This window comes from Lissotriton helveticus, chromosome 4_1, assembly GCF_964261635.1.
Source record: "Lissotriton helveticus chromosome 4_1, aLisHel1.1, whole genome shotgun sequence".
In the NCBI taxonomy this organism is placed as follows: Eukaryota; Metazoa; Chordata; class Amphibia; order Caudata; family Salamandridae; genus Lissotriton; species Lissotriton helveticus.
In genome coordinates this window covers 134,881,146-134,901,665 of record NC_136063.1, presented here as the reverse complement: position 1 = coordinate 134,901,665, position 20,520 = coordinate 134,881,146, and the positions used below count along the sequence as shown (strand labels likewise).

The 20,520-nt window shown below is 43.0% G+C and overlaps 1 protein-coding gene across 1 annotated transcript in view; it reads right to left on the bottom strand.

The window, feature by feature from the left end:
- The window catches only part of LOC144828414 (general transcription factor II-I repeat domain-containing protein 2-like), a 70,652-nt gene that overhangs the window by 13,464 nt on the left and 36,668 nt on the right, over positions 1-20,520 (bottom strand). The window contains exon 2 of the mRNA XM_078686539.1: positions 4,245-6,662. Coding sequence (XP_078542665.1) covers positions 4,792-6,645 — 1,854 coding nt within the window. The 5' untranslated portion in view covers positions 6,646-6,662 and the 3' untranslated portion in view covers positions 4,245-4,791. The remainder of the gene's footprint in view (positions 1-4,244; positions 6,663-20,520) is intronic.

Below are 20,520 nucleotides of genomic sequence, written 5' to 3'. Positions count from 1 at the left end.
TTATTGCAGATTAGAAAAATCATGTGAATACATCACTCAAATGTGCAGAGATACATTACTAAACAGACATGATATTTCTTTCTACTTGTCAAGAGTAAATATTAGATTGATAATCTGAAACACTTTAACAATTTACAAAAACGTACTTTCTGGCTGGGGAAAATAAAAAATATAAAATGTTTTAACTACATTACCCTAAACTGAATAGTTACAGGCAACAGCTTAGGCATTTCCTAAACAGTACAACAAATATGCCTTTTTTACAGTGCAAACTGGAAAACCTCACATTTTCCAACACAACAAAATATATTTCATGCAAAAGATTAACTAATTAGACTCTTGATGCAATGCTTTAAGCATATTCAATGATGGCTCTCCTTTCCTTTTGTTTTCAGACTTTGATAGTCATGTCAGGGGGCCATTCTCTTTTGATGCTCCTGTTATTTTAACACCGGTGGGTGGTAGGCTAGGGAACTCAAGGTGCATAGTTTTGATAATTTAGATGTTTATGCAAGTCTTTTTGTTGCATGTAATGCTGTAGATTCACGTACTCTGCAGAAATCCTGCCATATAGTGTTAGGATCGAACTGTTGCAACTTGTTTTTATTGTAAGAGGTCTTTTGTGTCACAAGGTATCCAGGGCTTCTCTTGTAGTGAATGTGCAAGATTGTTTTCACACAGAAGGTGGGAGAAAGTATGGAGTAGGTTAATATAGTGTCCATGTGTGTTATGTAAATGAATTGGGTGAAAATATCTTTAGCACACACTGGCTTCAGTGCAGACGGATGGGTGCATGTGATTCTACAGCACTACTTGCAAGGAATATATGCTTACAGGGTAAGTAACAATCTTTATCAACTGTATTGAAGTACTCTGCTAAGAGGTGGCTAGCTACTGGATGGTGCAGAGATCTAAAATAGGGCCATCAGCACCGTTGACCATATCTAGCCTGCTGTCTTGCAAGCATTCCCCCACAAGGCCACTGTGCGCCCTGTTTATGGGTGGAGTGAGGTCTGCGGTTGGGGCGGTCAGGTAGGAATCTTTTGGTTTTAAGGTAGCAGGTTTAGATGCATTTGACGATCCACCTAGCTATACTTGCTTTGGATATGGAGTGACATTTATTAAGCTGTGTAAAGACAACACAAAAACTGATGGATGGAGAGAGAGAGAGAGAGAGAGAGAGAGAGAGAGAGAGAGAGAGAGGGGGGGGGGTGTGTGTGTGTTGTGTGTGTGTGTTCTCTCTCTCTCTCTCTCCCTCTCTCCCTCTCTCCCTCCCTCCCTCTCTCTCTCCCTCTCTCCCTCTCTCCCTCTCTCCCTCTCTCCCTCTCTCCCTCTCTCCCTCTGCTACCGAGTCAGCTTCAGCAAAGAATACTGGGTGAGCAATTGTTTCGCATGACGAAAAAGGGACACAACATTGGGTAGAAATTTGGGGTTAGTTCTAAGGACAACTCAGTCATTGAAGACCTGGAAAAAAGAGGCTCCTGCAGTGTAAGAGCATGTAGCTCACCACAAAAGTGTAAGGGATGTAATGGCTACGAGGACAGCAACCTACCAGGAAGGGAACTGTAAAGGGCGAGAGTTTAGTGGCTGGAAAGGAAGGCCCACTTGAGGTGCCAGACTGGGGTAGGAGGCATCCGGGGGGGGGGATGATATGTTAAAGTCTTCCTTGAAGGCATTAGTGACAGGGATTTTGAACAGCAAGGAATGTTCCCTATTCCGCATTAATGCAACTAGGTATAGCCAAATCGAAGTACAGGCTAGTCCAGACTTTTGCAAATGCAAGAGGTAACAAATGAGGTCCTGTACTATTGGTGTCAGAGGGTTTAGGCTGGTTGACATACAATAATGAACAACCCTATTCCACCTAGCAGCATAGCTAGTGAACGAGGTGGGCTCACAGGCTTCCTTGGTCATACACTCTCGAGGCAAGTTAAGCCAATCAAACTCTAGGACATCAGAAGCCAGATGGCTAGGTTGAGCTGCCTGGGGTCTAGGTATGATTCTGCCTTGGTTCTGTGTGTGACTGTCCAGCCTGTTGGGGAGCTTCTTATGTGGAGTAATGAATATTTCTAGAAGGGTTGAGTACAATGGTTGTCTGGCCCACATGGGAGCCACCAGGTTAAGTGAGGGACATTTGCCGCAGTTTAGTGGGAGAGGAGGAAAAGCACATGCAAATGTCCCTGACCAGTTCATCCACAGAGTATTGGCCATGGACTGGGATTTGGAAACCTGAAGGTGAAGTTTAGGCATTCTGCATTTTCGCAAGGTCTATATGTGGGATTTTCCACCAATGGACTTGTGGGTGGAGTTCAATGAAGTGTTGCTGTGTCCTGCTGAGCAGATCTGCAAAGTAACTGTCCACATGGGTGAAGGTCCGTGATTCTGGAGATAAAACACTATGGTCATGTGGTCTGTTCATACAGGACTACCTGCCCTGAATATCTTAGAAAACAGGTTTGAGAGCTAGGTGTATGGCTAAAAGTTCCAGACGGTTGATGTGAAGCCCCTGTTGTTGGGGTGGCCACCGATCCTGGACTGTAATATCGCCTAGATACAACACTACAGCCAGCAAGTAATGCATCTGTGATGATGGTCACCCGCGGAAATGGGTCTGCGAAGGGCCTACCCATCAACAGGTGGTTGCTGTTCCAACACTGCAGAAAGCAATAGGTGCTCACCTTAAGAATGCTAGATCTTCCCAGTGACCCTCTGCTTGTGACCACTGTGCCGTATGGCACTCTTACAGTGAACGCAGATGAAGCCTTGCACGAGGGACTATGGCTATACAGGAGTCAATCATATCGAGGAGGAGCATCACTTCTCACCCTGTAAGAGGCTGGACTGGCTGAAAAAGAGGCAGTAGCTGCTGAGATGTCACTACCCTTTGATCGCTTGGGTAGGTCTTGGCCGTGACTCCTTTTAGGACTCCCCTCAGAAAGGGCTGGATCTAAAGGGGCTGGAGGTGGGGCTTGGCATCATTGACTGTACACTGCAATCAATTTTGTGGAGCATGGAGATGGCAGCTTGAGTGTAGGCTAGGTACTACTATTTGTTTGCGCTCTTGATCAGCCAGTCATCTAGGTAGGGAAAGACGTGAGTTCTCCCCTCCCCTTCTCTAACCCCACCTCTGAGGTGGATGGCTGTCAACGCAAGGCATTTAGTTGAAACTCTTAAGGCCGTGGTGACTCCGGAGGGCAACATTTTGAACTGGTAGTGCTAGCCACTTAAAGCGAAGGTATTGCACATAAGCCAGATGGACAGGATGGTAAAGTAGGCATCCTTCAGGTCTAGTGTAGCCATGAAGTTGATGGAGTGGTCGATGAGGATCTGCAGAAAGTAGAAAGCTTTGCCTCAGTGATGGGGTGTGGGCCACTGGCTCTATGGCCCCTTTGAGAAGAAACACCTGGACCTCCTCCATCGGTAGGGTGAGGTGTTTTGATCTGAGGACGTATGAACAGAGTAGGATGTTTAGTGGGGTTTAGGCAAGCTGAGGGCAGTAGCCATGCTCGTAAGTAGATTGAACAAACCGTCTGGGGTCATTTTCTCCAGCGGGTAAGAAATCGATGGAGCCTCTCCCCGAAAGATGCAATGAGATTAGGGTAATGCAGGGCAACTCAATGTTTGGAGGTAGCGACTCCCTTGGATGGAGTGCTTCTGCCTCAACCCTTCAAATGATTACCTTGGAGGGAGGCCCTGGTGTACTCTCTATTGAGTAAACAGGTGTATTAGTTGTGGGGGCAAAACCCCACATCAAGTAATAATCATAATCCTAGTCAGGGTGAACTATTAAAGTCACTAAATAAACCTCAGCTCCACGCCCTGATAGCGGTGACACAGAGCAGACATGCCTAACTTAGAGGCAATGTGTAAAACATTTTTGCAATACTAAAACAGTAATAAAGTAAAAGTTTTAAGTAGAGATGGCGCCAAGAAGCACAAAGTGCCAATGATAGTTAACTGTCGCCGTAGACCCAGGTGTGTCAAATATTTTTTGTAGTGAGAGCTACTTTTGATCAGTGAAAATCACGGTCAGCTACCAAAGGCCAAGCAACTTTAAACCTAATTTCCATGTAGACAGACACTATATTTAAACCAAATACTTAAGAGTTCCCTAGCCAGAAACAAAGATGACAATGATGCCAGAATGAATGCCACAGTGCTTCAAGACATTTCAATTATCAGCGGTCACCAAAATAATTATAAATGCAGCTCAAGTAAAATACAAAAAGGAAGATCAATCTTACCTTCAATATGGTTCTGCATGATGTCCTCTAATGCTGTGTAATCTGGTGGTTTCAGAGGGCAATTCTGATGAAGCCATTAGTAGTCACAGTGTGGCAGTTAGACCGGTGCAAAACTTCGCAGAATTTCAAGTGTGTTTCAAAGGGTTGCTACTCTTCTATTGCAGCTCTGACAAGATCTCCATGTTTGTCAGTGTCCAAATGAGCTCAACTTCAGCTTTGTTTTATGCAGCTATTTAGCGCACGAAGGAAAGAGCCGCATCTGCCCTCTACTCTGCATTCCTTGAGACGGTTATGTTACAATTTCACTTTAAAGTTTTTATGGCATCAGTTATGTTGTTGATTATATTCTCACTGCTCCCTTTACTTTTGGTGTCAGCAAGCATTGTTTTGTTCTTGTTCAACTCATACAGAAATTGCAAGATGCTGAAGATTCCTCTCTCCAGATACATTTTTCGAAGTGTCAGTAAAACACCGGATTTGTTTGTGTCAGTTCAACCGATAAAAAAAAAACCTTGAAAGTTGCATAAAACAAAACATCTCTACTATATCAGTGAGAAACTTGACACTGCCTGGCATCGGCCAATCCCCTGTAATCTGGGGTATAGCCTGAGAGGGCAACTCTGATGCAGTCATTCAAATGATCGCCAGTCAGACGTGTTCGCAACTTGGATTTTACAAAGTTCATATCAGAGAAGGTTGATTCACAAAGATAAGTGGAGCCAAACAGGGAAAAAAGTTTCATTGCAGCTGTGCGGATGTTCTTGTACTTTTCAGCATCCACAAGACTCCAAAAATTCAAGTCCGATTGTCTTGCTTTCAATTCAATGTCATTCTGAAGAGTGACAATCTCCATCTCCATGGTGGCAGAGTCCAGGTTGAGCAGCACACTAATTTGTTCAGAAATGTCACTAACATCCACTTCCATGAAGGGGTTTGAAGTAAACATCACACAGGGCTCTAGTAGCTCAAAATCACTAAATCGTTCCTCAAACTCTTGATAGAGCCTCATCAGAAGGCTAATATATTTCTCAATGTCCAGGAGCTCAGGTGCAGCATTATTTTCTGAAAAGATTTGGAGCACAGAGGGAAAGTGCTGCATCTTCCTTTTCTGCACATGCTGCATGAAAAGGTTAAGTTTTGATTTGAATGTTTTTACAGAACTAATCATGTTGGCGATTGTCTTCTTTTTGCCTTGTAATTCACAGTTCAAGACATTTAATTTTTGTGTTACATCTGTCAAAAATGCCAAATCTAGCAACCACTCAGTGCTTGATAACTGGGGGACATCTTCATTTCTAGACTCCAGGAAAGCTTTCACTTCAGGCAATAGCGAAAGGAATCTACGCAGTATATTTCCCCTGCTAAGCCATCGGATCCGAGTGTGCAGCAACAGGTCACCATATTCAGCTGATATTTCTTCAACGAATACCTTAAAGCTTTGGTGCTGCCTGGCCTTTGTCCAAATTAAATTAATAATTTTAACAACAGGAGTCATCACATGATCAAAACCCATTACCTTGGCACATATCGCCTGTTGATGTATAATGCAATGGTAGCTCAGTAATGGAGGGAAATCAGGATCGGCTTTACAATTGGCAATGAAACCAGAGTGATGTTCTATCATTGTGGGTGCCCCGTCAGTGGTTATTGCCACTAACTTTTCCAATGGTACATTTTGTTTAGCAAGATAATTCTTCACCTCATTGTGAATGTCAGCTCCCCTAGTTGTGGTTTTCAGAGGCAGTAAAGTTAAAAATTCCTCTTTGTCTGTGAAATCTTCAAAAACCATTCTAACAAACATTGCCAACTGGTCAATATCAACGGATTCATCACACTGAATAGAAAAATATTTACATGTCTTTAAATCCCGATCTAGCTGCTCTATCATGTTGGCCGATAATGCGGATACCCTTCTTGCAATAGTGTTGGCTCCTAACTGCACACCTGAAATGGCAGACATAATGTCACGGCTATTGTTGAAATCTTTAAATAAGGACTCTGCTATTACAATCATTGCTTCCTTCACAATAGCTCCATCTGAAAATGTTGCTTTGTTCTTGACTAAGTGATGAGTAACTACGAAAGAGGCTTCAGTTGCTGAATTAGCTTTCTTAGTTGGCTTTGTAATAAAAGAATGCTGTGTCTGCAATGCAGCTTTTAGGTCACTCACTTTTTGTGACCTCACATTGCTTCCTTTAGGGAACATCCTCTCAAAATGCATGTGCATTGTTAAAAAATGCCTCTCAACATTGCTTTTTTTCGACACTGCAATTTTTGCGCCACAAATTAAACACGTACATTTGTCTTCAATTTGGGTAAAAAAAAAATTGTTCTCCCACTCTGGATGGAAGTAGTAGGTCTTACACTTTCGCATTTTGGATGGACCTCCTTCTTCATCCATAATTATAAATATCAGTGCTGTAAGGAAGAGTAGAAATGTATGAGGTTACCAGCCATGCTTCTCATGCAAGAATGACATGAACACAACTTCAGAAGCATAGTGTTTCAGGCAATCTGTGAATAGCAACCAGCCTGGCAAGCAAACAGCACAGTTGGAAATGTAATTAATAATTCACACCAACCATCTTTAATCAAAAAAATAAACACTCCTGGGTGGCTGCTTTTCACAAAATCAGGGCTTTGAACTATGATGTGAGCAAGGAAAATGAGCTTCTCTTCCTCATGGTTAAAAGCAATGTGCATAATTGTGCATTCGGCAACTTCCTCCACCCCCTGGGCTCTGATGTCTCTGTACATGCTGCACTATTGATAACTATGTACCCGTGCAGTAAAGATCTTATTGCACAACTTCGGACATTTAATGGATCATCCTAATCCCCCTACACCCTCACTGATATAATGTGTCCACAGAGCACACTGCTAAAGTAAAAATAATTTTTAAGGTGGTTTCTGCCAAGAAAGCCTTGGTCCAGAGCCTTATGGTGCAATATCTGTGATCCTATTTCTTCTGATTCATCAACCACCAAAGGTAGCTTGAGATAGTTAGGGCCAATGGGAAATACAGCAAAGAGCGGCAAATAGGGGATCAACTAACATTTGGAAAGGTGCCTTCCACTGTGTGGCAACACGTACTGCTGCCTTTTGAGTAAAGTTTGATTCAATTGAGCTAGAAAATCTACAGATTATCAAGCACATGGATTTTGTGGCAAATACATATTTAAGAGGGGACACCCCTAAAAATCACAGAATTTTAGTGGCTCTATATATATGACAAATTCGCATTTCACCTGCAGTGGTGTTTAAACCCACTGATCCATCTTAAACTGGATTGGGGGGGGGGTTCGGGGGGGGGGGACTATGACAAGGCTGAACACATATGTGTGTAAGAATAGGAAATATGTTTTAGTGCCTATGATCCTGTGTGATCTGTACTTGTGGCCCAGGACATACCTCAGACTCTCACCACATGTGACACCATTACATGTATAACAGAAAAACAGCCATTTCTTTAAATGGGAGAAATTTGGAGTGAAGTAACGTGTTCCATAAGATGGAACACGTTCCTTCACTCCAAATTTCTCCCATTAAAAAAAAATGCTGTATTTTTCGGTAATAAACATGGCCCGATGCCTACCGGCCATTGGAAGCAAGAAGTCTGCTGTTTGTAAATGCAGCACTTTTAAATGAGAGTAGATTAAAATGAAGAGTTAATTTTGTTGGAATCCAGCAAACTCTTCATTATAATTTTCTACCAGTTCAAAGGATCGCATTTACAAACAGCAGTCATCTTCCTCCCAGTGTCCGGTAGACACTGTGCCATATTTAGAACCCAAAAATACGGCAAATTTGTATTAAATGGAAGAAATTGAAAGTGAAAAAAAAAGTTTAAGACATAATTGCCTTTAATGAATGTATAGAAAACTTCGTTTTATTAAACGTTTTTCTTCATTTTCAATTTCTCCCTTTTAAAAGAACATCTATATTTTTCTCTTTAAAACGGCCCTGTATCTACCAGCTACTGGGAGCAAGATGCCTGCGATTGTACATGTGTCACTTTTAAACGAAGAGTTAACAGTTAACTTTTCATTTTAACTTTCTCCCATTTAAAAGCATTCACACATAGCATCTTGCTCTCACACTACCATAATAAACAATATCGCTGCTTTTTGTCGAAGTCATTACGCTTCATGTGGATGGCTTCTATTTACTAAGCCCTTTAGATCCTATTTTGCATTTAGCACCAAAGACCTATTTGCAAGCGAGGTTCCTACCAAGAAGCATTATTCCTCTTCAGCATACAGAGAAATGATGCCCTCCTTTTAGCAGTTTACTGAGATGTTTCATATTCCATCTGCACCTACAACCCCAGGCTTCCCATCTGAAGTGACACATTACAGAATTTAATGCGAATAAAGGGCCTAGCAGAGGTTACATTCTGGAATAGACAGTCTATAATTCTCTTTCCCACCTTAAAGCAGTTTTAATACAGTCTTAAATCCTGAAAATGTCTCCGTATGTCAGGCTCAGTCATCTTGGAAGTAGCTCTGAGCATATTGTGACTCCCACATTTAACCTTATTCAAAGTCTTATGGTAAAAAATACGGAGACTCTTGTTTTAGATACATACTTCTGCACCAACAAGGGCATTGTTGCTAACGACCTTATCTTCCATACGAATAAATGTGCCCAATGGAGAAATACCTTCCACACTATGCTTAATATTTCTACAATGAAGAAAACTGTGTATGCCATCAAATTGACGGTCATTGCTTCAGACCTTCATCCTCTGAATGCCACCATTACTATTTATAATAATGGTAATATTCTTATTCAATCCACTGACGCGTATCTAGATATTTTTGATAGGCTTTCCCCTACTCTAAAGAAAGCAGTAAATATTAGCACCACACTCTCTGCCTCCTCCCATCGACAAAACTTAGACGTCTCCTTAACGCCTCCCTCTCAGTTTACCTGTTCGGACTCTCTAAATCGGACAAATGTCGCTTCTGTCTTGGGACCTATCTCTCCTGATATTTCGAATTTACCAGACTTTCGCAATCGGACAGATATCGCCCCGGTCTTGGTGCCTATCTCCCCTGACACTTCTATTACAGGTTTTCATGGGTCCTCTGGACCATGTGTGTTAGGTCTGCTCTCAGCCCCTGTCATCAGTGGGACTGAACCCTCCAGTAATCACCGCCAACTAGTCCACCTGCCTGAAACCACTCCTGGTCCCGTCAGACCAGAAGACTCACACTTAGTCCTCTATACCGATCACTCCACTTCAATGTTACACTTGATGGATAGCACAACATTGGATGTCTCCAATATTGTCCCCCTCCTGCACACACAGGGGATAGCCTAGTCCCCAGTCACCTATTACCCGCTGCAGCATCTGAGGGAATTCTCACACCTGCTTCACTCATATCGCCTATACATTCACACATAGAGGATGGACCAGACTCCACTCATCTACTACCTACCACAATATCTGAAGGAACCCCAACAGTGGCTACACTCTTCTCGCCTAACGCATCATTGAACCCAATGACCCTTCCCCAATCCCAAGTGGGGAGCTACTATGCCACTCCTGCAATAGACATGCACATTGATACCATGGACAATTCGTCTCCCCAAACAGTTCATACACCATCACCTATTACTTATTCTCCCATTTCTGTCCTGATTGACCAAATTAATGAGCTAGCCTCCAGCATATCTCATCTTAAGGATGATATGCTTAATCTTTCAACCACCACAAAAGATCTTCTTATCCTACATAGAGCCACCAATGACACAGTGAATATGATCAGTCTCCAAACGAGTAACTATTGCCCCACTAATGTTCCCATTGACAACTCTATTCAACACAAACAAAATTATGCCCAACCTTGTATACCTACACCCTATGTCTCACTACCAATTAACACAATTCCTGTTAGTTTACTCTCCGTTTCTGGTTCAAAGAGACCAAGCGATCATCTTTCCGACAGCGACATTGATGACCTTCTTATATCCTATGCCCTGGATTCTGACAATAGTAAGCCTCTGGGCAGCGCTATTCAATCCATTGTATCCAACCCCCTCAGAGAACCTACACTTAATAACAGAGCTGTTAACAGAGATAACCTCACAAACATCAATTTAGGACTGACTGCTCCAATCCCCTCGTTCAACAAGCTGAAGTGTGGGCTTTTAAATTGTAGATCTGCCAGCAAACATGCTACTGATATCTTCAATCTCATTTTAGATGACAACTTAGACATTCTGGTCCACACAGAAACTTGGCTAAATAGCTCCTCATCTCCCATTCTCGACCTACTGGTTCCTCCCTCCCATGATCTAATTCGACTTGATAGGATTAAGAAAATTGGTGGAGGGGTAGCCTGCATTTATCGTAACTCACTTTCAGTCAAACAAGCGGACTCCATTGAACTATCTTCGCGTGATTATCTTAGCATCAATATCTCAGATTCTAAGCGCATCACTTGCAAGTTACACAGAATTTACCACCCGCAAGGTGATAATTTGACTTGTATTGATGAGATTATGGAGATCATGGCATCCAATTCCAACTCCCTAGTTCCTCATATTTTCTTAGGTGATTTCAACCTTCATTGGAATAATGCAAATGATCATATTGTTGGCTGTTTTAAAGAATTTCTATCAGAGCAGGAATTATCCCAATTCTGTGACAGCCCAACGCATAACAAGGGAGGGACTCTGGACCTCATCAATGCAAAAGCTAACATCATTCTACTGGAATCCATCACACCCTGCGATTGGTCTGATCATTACTGCATCCTCTTCTCCATCAATACTGAAGTTATGCATAAAAGGGGTACAACCATCAAAGTTAAAGCAATGGAAACGGAATCTACAAAATATAAATCCCATTTCCTTAGTAAACGAGTGCAACTCCGCTCTGACCCTCACGACGGACATAACTGATGTACATGAGCTTAAAACCTACTACAATGACAAGATACTTGAAACTCTGGACTCCACAGCGCCGCTACAGGAAAAAAATGTCTCCACTAAGATTTCCAAGCCTTGGTTCCATGAAGACCTGAACTTGGAACGCAGACAGCTTAGAGCTGCTGAACGTCTTTGGAAATCGGCTCCTACCTCTCTCAACCTGGATCATCTCAGAAAAGTAAGGAATTCGTACAATAGGAAGATTCTTAAGGCGAAGGCAGACTTTTTCCAAACTCAGCTGAACCTAGCAAGTAACCGACCAAAAAAACTCTTTGAAATTATCAAGCAACAATCTTGCAATACAACTAACTACAGCGAGTTAAATGACCTGGCCACTCCTTCATGTGACGAGCTTGCCATTTTCTTCCATGAAAAGACTAGAGCTATTGCGCTAGACATCCAATCAAAGTTAACCCCCCGCCAACCTATGGCACTAAACCCCAAACTGGACGGTTTATCTGAAGCTCATTCTAATTTTATCAACCCAAGGGAAGTTGCAAAAAACAACGCCTCCTGGCACACCTTCGCGCCAATCTCTCAACAAACTATCTACAACACTCTCCAAGCATTCAACCCTTCCAATCTTTTCTCGGATCCCTTGCCACCTGCCCTTTTCAAGATCAGAAAAACTTCTATACTACCATTATGGTCTAAAATTGTAAATGCCTCCCTGGCTCAAGGTGTCATTCCGAACTGTCTTAAAATAGGACAGGCCACTCCTATTCTAAAGAAGGCTGACGCTTCTTCATCTGATCCTAACAACTACCGTCCTATAACCAATATCCCCAGCTTGGCTAAACTATTGGAGAAATGTGTTCAAATACAATTATGTAATCACATTGAGAACTCCAACCTCTTAGACAGTCACCAATCGGGTTTCCGAAGTGGACACAGCACAGAATCTGCACTCACGCATATTATGGATGATATACTAATCATGCTTGATCGAAACGAGTCATGCCATTTGATACTTCTCGATCTGTCATCCGCCTTCGATACGGTCAAGCACGACAAGCTCCTAGCCCTATTGGAAAGAAGGATGGGCCTCTCGGGCATTGTACTACAGTGGTTCTCCTCCTTCCTGAATAACAGATCTCAAAGATTCAAAATGAAGAACTCACTCTCGCAACCCTCCATGGTCACTCTTGGTGTGCCCCAGGGATCTGCCCTCTCACCCATTCTCTTCAATTTGTTAATGGAGCCCCTGGCAAATGCTCTGAAGTCTGCGAACATTCTATATCACCTATATGCGGATGACACCCAGCTATACCTTAAAATCACCTCGCCAGATGACTTCATTGGTCTTAATACTGTGCCTCTGAACACGCAAAGCTGGCTCACCAACAACCATCTGATGTTGAACACCAAAAAAATAGAATTCATTCTCATCTCACCACCAAACTACACTCCAAAGATAGATCTTTGGTTAAAACACCTAACCTCCTTTGACTGTGTCCCCCTCATCATAGACTCGGCGAAATCCCTAGGTGTCACCATTGACAAACATTTGAATATGCAGTCGCACATCGCTACGGCCACCAAGGGGGCTAATCACAAAATGAGTATACTAAGGAAACTTAAACCCTACCTCCCTCAGGCTGACTTAAAAGTTGCTGTACTAGCTCTTGTGCTACCTAGATTAGATTACGGAAGCACCACCCTCTCTGGTCCCCCGAAATACAGGCTTACACCGCTGAGAGCAGCTCTGAATGCTGCTGCCAGACTGGTATCAGGAACCAAAAGAAACAGCCAAATCTCACCAACCTTGAAAGCACTGAACTGGTTGCCGTATGAAGCAAGAATACACCTTAAAGTAGGGTGAATACACCCAGCTACTTGGCACTAAAGTTGGAAAAATCTGGAGGCTGCAGACAACTACGAAGTGCGAGCACTCTACTTCTGAAACCCCAATTCTTCCGGAAGAAGAGAACAGGCTGTAAAGATTTGGAACTCTCTACCACCCCTAGTGCTGGAATCACCTCCCTTACTGTATTCAAAAAGGAAGTAAAAGTCTACTAATGAACAAATTCATATCCTAAATTTAAGTATGGGTTGTATTTGATTGCATGTCTTTTCATCACATCCCCCACAATTGTTGCTGATTAATGTTTTCGATGGATGTAGATCTGTTTTAGCTCTTCACATTTTTATATCTACCTTTAATCGATCTAGGAATTTGATTGGCTGACATCATAATGTCTAATGTACGTTGTTCTGCAGATGCTATTGCTGGTCCTTTAACTTTTCTATGTTTATACTTTTCATTTATATCTCTATTATGACAAATTGACATTTTGTTTGTGTTGACTACCTCTTCCACTGTTATTCTTCTATTGTAAAGCGCTCTGATACCCTTGTGGGTCACGTTCGCGCTATATAAGACTTTATAAATAAATAAATATAGGGGAAAAAAAACAAATGCCCTCCAGGCCAGACCATTACACCAATTCACACTGCAAATGGTTTTTATTCAAACGATGATGACTGTTCATCAACTCCACAGTAATATAATGTTAGGAACCGCACCTACATTCGATCTTTAAGCCTAAAATAGAAATGTGCAATGTCATTCCGGGTTATTACAGTAAGTGCACTTACTAAGTAAAGAAAATACAGATTATTTTTATTGGGTGCAATTCAGAGGAAATATATGATGCTTATTATCATTTGCCAGCAAATGCACAGAAGATCATTACTCTTTTCTATTTTAGGCTTTCAGCTACTATTATGTCAAACACACCAAAATAAATCATGCACGGAAGATCATTACACTTTTCTATTTTCAAGAAGAGCTAATCCTGTTTGTAATTAAAGCATGACAATTCAGGCCTTGAAAAATCATGAAATTGTTACTAGGCCAGCTGGTCTACTAAACTAAGGGCCAGATGTAGGTGTCCAAATACCGGTCGGAAACGGCCGAAAATACCGATTTTCTGCCGTTTCCGACCGGTATTTGGACATTGGTATGTAGGGGTTTGAAAAACCTACAGATTCTGTAATTTTACCGAATCAGTAATTTTACAGAATCGGTAAAGTTACAGAATCGGTAAATTTATCGATTCTGTAAATTTTACCGATTCGGTAAAATTACCGATCGGTAAAAATGCCGAATCTGTAATTTGCTATGTAGGTAGCACTGTTAACATAGCATGCTACAGGCCATTCAGGATTCGGTATTTACCATGTCATACTATTACATGGTAAATAACGAATTCCTGTGTACATGCACATCTGTGCATGTACACCTGTGCCATGTGACACACAGACATGCCCTTAGGCTTGTGTGCCACATGGCACACAAGCCTGCAACAGGGGTGCAACAGGGTGTCAAAGTGACACCCTGTCCCCCTTGTAAAATCGGTAGTTACCAATTCAGTAATTACCGATTCGGTATTTGCTATGGAATCCTATGGGCTTCAAGGACCATAGGATTCCATAGCAAATACCGAATCGGTAATTACCAAATCGGTAATTACCGAATCTTACCGATTCGGTATTTTTACCGATTTTTTTACTTACATAGCAATTACCGAATAGTAAATACCGAATAGTAAATACCGAATCGGTAAAATTCGGTATTTACCATTCGGTAATTTGCTATTACCTACATCTGGGCCTAAATAGTCTAAATCGACCTAACTGTAATGTACTTGACCCATAAACCGCTCTCATAATTTCATGCTAGGCAAATATTTTATTTTGCAGCGCCATCTTTCTCTTCCTTATTACATATGAGAGCACCTTCCAATATGTGAGTCCAGCAATCCTGCTGTACAAAAAAAATCAATTTGGTTTGATTTAATAGACTAAACATTTGCTACATGCTGAAGAAACCCAAGGCGGACCCGAGCGACCTCGAACTTCCGGCCCATCTCCCTACTTTCGTTCCCGGCTAAGGTCATCGAAAAGATTGTCAACATCCAGCTCACACGCTACCTGGAAGACGACAACATCCTCGACCCCTTCCAGTCAGGCTTCCGCAAGAACCACAGCACCGAGACCACCCTCATCGCCGCCACAGACGACATCAGAATCCTACTCGACAACGGCGAGACAGCAGCCCTCAACCTCCTGGACCTCTCCGCTGCCTTCGACACCGTCTACCATCACACACTACGCACACGCCTCTACGACGCAGGGATCCGCGACAAGGCCCTGGACTGGATCACCGCCTTTCTCTCCGACAGAACTCAAAGATTCCGCCTCACCCCGTTCCACTGCGGAATCACCAAAACCATCTGCGATGTCCCGCAAGGATCATCCCTCAGCCCGACGCTCTTCAACATTTACATTGCTCCACTCACACGCATCGCCAGACTTCACAACCTCAACATAATCTCCTATGCCGACGACACCCAGCTGATCCTCTCCCTCACCAACGACCCCCTCACCGCCAAAGCCAACCTCCACTGCGGTATGAAGGCAGTCGTCGACTGGTTGGAAGAAAGCCGGCTCAAACTTAACACAGACAAGACAGAGATCCTCATCCTCGGACCCAACCCCTCAGCCTGTGACGACTTCTGGTGGGCCACATCCCTGGGCACCGCCCCTACACCAACCAACCACGCACGCAACCTGGGTGTCATCCTCGACTCAAAACTCACCATGACCAACCAAATCAACGCAGTCTCTTCAACCTGCTTCTACACCCTCCGCATGATCTATAGATGGATCCCTACAGACACACGAAAAGCCGTCACCCATGCCCTCATCAGCAGCAGACTCTACTACGGCAACGCCCTTTACGCCGGAGCCCCGTCCAAGCTCATCAGCAGACTTCAAAGAATCCAGAACGCCTCTGCACGCCTGATCCTTGACGTCCCCCGCCGAGACCACATCACCCCCCCACCTGAAAAACCTGCACTGGATCCCCGTCGACAGAAGAATCACCTTCAAACTCCTGACCCACCCACACAAGGCACTCCACAACACCGGCCCAGAATACCTCAACAACCGACTATCATTCTACGTACCCAACAGGAGACTCCGCTCCGCCGACCTCTCACTGGCCGCTGTAACACGCATCCACAGGACCACCTCCGGGGGTAGGTCCTTCTCCCACCGCGCCGCCAAGACATGGAACTCCCGCCCTCTCTTCCTATGACAAACAGGAGACCCTCAGACCTTCAGGAGACTACTCAACACCTGGCTCTTCGACCACTAGCTGCAGCCACCCCCCCCCCCCCCCCCAGCGCCTTGAGACCCTCTCGGGTGTGTAGTGCGCTTTATAAATTGACTGATTGATTGAATAAGAATCTAGCCCACTTATAGGTTACATATGACCTCCGACTTTCCTCTTAGTTCACTAATATCATTGCCATCAAGTCAGGGGCGGAATGTATCTTAATTCATCTTTAAAAACCCACTTTTAATAAATATATTACTAAGCATGAGGTAATTTACAAACAGCACATTTTCCTTTTTTTTTTTTTTTTTAATCTTTTTATTAATAGTTTTTGTTTTTCCCATGGCACGACATTGTTATAAACAAACTATATCACAATGAGAAAAAAAACCACAGAAAAATAGTGACAAACAGCAGACCATATTCTCTAACAAAAAAACAGAAAATTAAAGAAAAAGAATAAAAAAATGAATATAATCAAAAGAATATTCCATTCTATTATATTCCATAGCTTCACTTATAACAGTTAAATCATACTCAATTATCTAGCTTTTATGTCTCTCCCAATATTATAATAGTAGCATTTAGGTACAATATTTCTTACCCTAAATCATCCAGATTTTACCCACAGCTGATTTTTATTCTATTCTCCATCTTTCCAACATGTAATGGGGTCCCAGATTAACCTACCCAACTTCCTTCCCCTTTTCCCTTTCCGTGCATAGATCTCTTTCTCCAGATTATATATTGTTATTAATTTTGCCAACCAGTTATGAAAGGTAGGGGGAATAGGGTCGATCCATGCAGCCGCTATACATAATCTCATAACTGATAGTGCTACAAATAAAAATTCCCTCCCCCTTCCTAGTACAGCATCCTTCACATTTACTCCTAATAGTATTGTTCCTGGAGTTAAGGCAATTTCTGATCCTAGAATGTTGTTTATGAATCTTTCTATACCTTTTTTAAGTGTATCTAGATGAGGACATGTTGCAAATACATGCTTTAGATCAGCTTCCGGACTTCCACACCTATAACACTTAATTCCCACCGTGCTTCCCCATTGTGCTAATCTTACAGGGGTATGATATAAGTGATATATTGTTTTGTAATGTTGCGCCTGTAATGCTGCCGAACATAACAAAGAATGTCCCATTTCTAAAGAGAGACCAAAGCTTTCCCCACTAATTTTGAGATTGTCTTTCCATTTTTTACTCCATTTATCACAATCATCTTGTTTTCAATTCAATTTATAGACTTTATTCGGTTCTTAAAAAGACACCATAAAAGCACAGATACAATATACATACACAAGTTAAAAAGCAATATTAATAATGTTCAATTTAAAAAGTATGAATGTTAAAATTTTATGTACTTGATGGGGGGGGCCAGGATAGTGTTAAAAAATTTAAATGTCCAAATCCATTAAGGGACAATGTCTCTGGTAGTCCTCAGTCTTGTTGCGATCCGAATGAAATTTATCGTGCAAAATAGGGTGAAAGCGTCCTCGGCTTCCTGTAGGAATCTCAACGCCAGTTTCGCGTGCTTAAATTTTAGCTCTTTCAGGATACCCACCAGGAACTTACGTCTTGGTGTCGCGTAAAATGGACACAGTAAGACAAAATGAAGGGTATCCTGCGGAGATCTATGATCGCAGCCGCAGGTACCCTTCTCCTCCACTGTGTGGGTAAATCCAGATGGCACTGCAAGGATGTGGTGTAACATGTTGATTCTAAAACGGGTTATGAGGTAGCGATCCTGCGCATTGTACATGACCCTTAGGTAAGGTTCCATGCCTTGCTTCGGTGTGAGATTATTGTAAGAGAGATTGGTAGGTTTAAGCCTCTCTTTTTCTGCCCTTGTTAACTTCAGCTGAGTGAGGAAGAGTTTTTTTACCAAAGTTTTACACTCCGGAGTTAACGAGTCGGGGGCTAAGAAGTATTTAGAGCAGCCAATCTCTGTTAGCGACTCTTTAACAAATTTCAGCCATGGGATTACGTGGCCTTTGTCTCTTTTGAGGCAGTCCTCGATAATTTGTCTGGTTAGGGCCGCCTCGGGATTGGTCCATACCTTCACCCAAGCCAGAAGGGGTTTAATTTTGATTTTGTCCTCCAGGAAAGGTTCTCCCAGCTCTTCATGTATGATGTGTGCCGAAACACTCTGTGGGACTTTTAGTATTCTTCGTAGGAATTTGTTTTCTTCTGTCTGGAGTGGCTGAGCTTTTTTACCCAGAAAGCCCCACACTTCCGCTCCATAACTTACTTTCGCGCAGCAGATGGATCTGTACAAGGTCAGGATTTGTTCCGGGGACCATTTCCCTAGTCTCTGCCCATACCCCATGATGGCTCCGACTGCGGCCGCCAATTTGGTCGAGTGTTTTTCAATCAGGGGTTTAAACGATAAATCATGATCGAATAACACCCCTAGATATGTGAAGGACTTCACCTGGTCTATTTTGTGTGACCCGATGTTATAGGTAAAAGATCCTTTTATAGGTTTCCCTGATGTCATTACGAAGGACTTTTCCAGGTTTGTTGCCAGGTCCAATTTGTCCATGAATTTGACAAACCCGTCAATTAGTTTTTGCAGGCCCAGGGGAGTTCTCGAGAGCAAAACCGCATCATCGGCATAAAGTAGTACGGGTACAGCTCGATGACCGATTTGGGGTGAATCAACTTTAAGTTTAAGAAGGTCCTGTTCCAGTGCATTAATGTAAATGGAGAAAAGGAATGGGGCGAGGATACATCCCTGCCTTACTCCACTATTGCAAAAAAAGGGATCGGTCTTTTTTCCTTCCTGGCTGTATCTCACACTTGCTGAGGTATTGCAATGTAGGTTTTGTAAGGTATCAACTAATGAATGATCCACGCCTAGATCCATTAGCATAGCCCAGAGCTTTCTCCTATTTACGCGGTCGAAGGCCGCTGAGAGATCCATAAACCCCATATGTATTGACCCCCTCCCGGCGATGGTATATTTTGCAATCAGGAGATATAAATTTAGGCATTGGTCGGTGGTGGATCTGCCTTTCCTGAAGCCGTATTGGATTTCGGAGAGAATTTGTTGCTCCTCTGCCCAATCTTGCAATCTTGATAGGATGACTCGACCCAGGACCTTAGCTGTCACGTCGATGAGCGAGATGGGTCGGTAACATTGGGGGTCGTCCCGATTGCCTTTTTTGTAGATAGGGACTATGGTCGCCGTTGACCAGGACTGGGGGAGGCCTACCTCCGCTGCCTCGTTTAGCACCCTCGTGAGTAACGGAGCCCATAGGTCTGGTTTGCTTAGGAATAGGTCTGGTGGTATTCCGTCCGGGCCCGGCGCCTTATTTTTGCTCAGTCCGGTTATTCCTAATTCGACCTCCTTTAAGGTGAAGTTTGGTTTAGCGGACTGATGGACCTTCGATAGCTCCTCTTGGGGTGCTTGGTTTGAATGGTTGTATAAACTCTGGAAATGTTTCTGCCATTGCTCCGGCAAGATGGTGTTCAAGATTTTTGGGGCCCCTTGGTCCTGGAAGCAGGGGGCATTGATCACTTTCCAGAAGGCGGTAGAGTCCTTTCTTTCTGCGGCATCCCTTAGATCTTCCCAAGCCTGGTTTTGTATACTCTGCTTTCGTGCCTTCACCGCTTTTTTATATTCGGCTCTGTTTTTTGCCACCTTCATTTTGTCCCTTGGTTGGGCGTGTAGACTGACCTTCAGGTTTTTCAGCGCCTTTGTGCATTTAGGATCAAACCAGCGGGGGTTTGTAGAAATATTGATATTCGCTCCTTTGGTTTGAAGGGAATTATTTACAACCTGCGCGATTTCTTCAAATGCCTTCACCACCGCACCTCCAGTTACGCAGGGGTCGAGACATTTATCGATCGCTGCTGAGGCTTCACATAAGAGTTTTTTATAAAAACAGTTCCCATCAATTTTGGCCCATTTAATTCTTCTACCCTGGTTCACTGCTCTTTCCAATATAACCGGTCTCTTTTCCGCTGGAAAGACAAAACCTTCCATTTTAATGATCACCGGATTGTGATCACTGAAGCTACTGGCCTCAATGAGGATTGTACTGATAAGACTTTTTAAGTTAGGAGAGACTAATGCAAAGTCAATATAAGAATGACAGCCTCTGCCTTTAAATGTTGGAGTTAGTTCTCCTCTCTCATTTAGAATGGCAAGGTCCAGGGTTTGGGTAAGGTTATGCCTTTTCATTAGTCTTTCTAG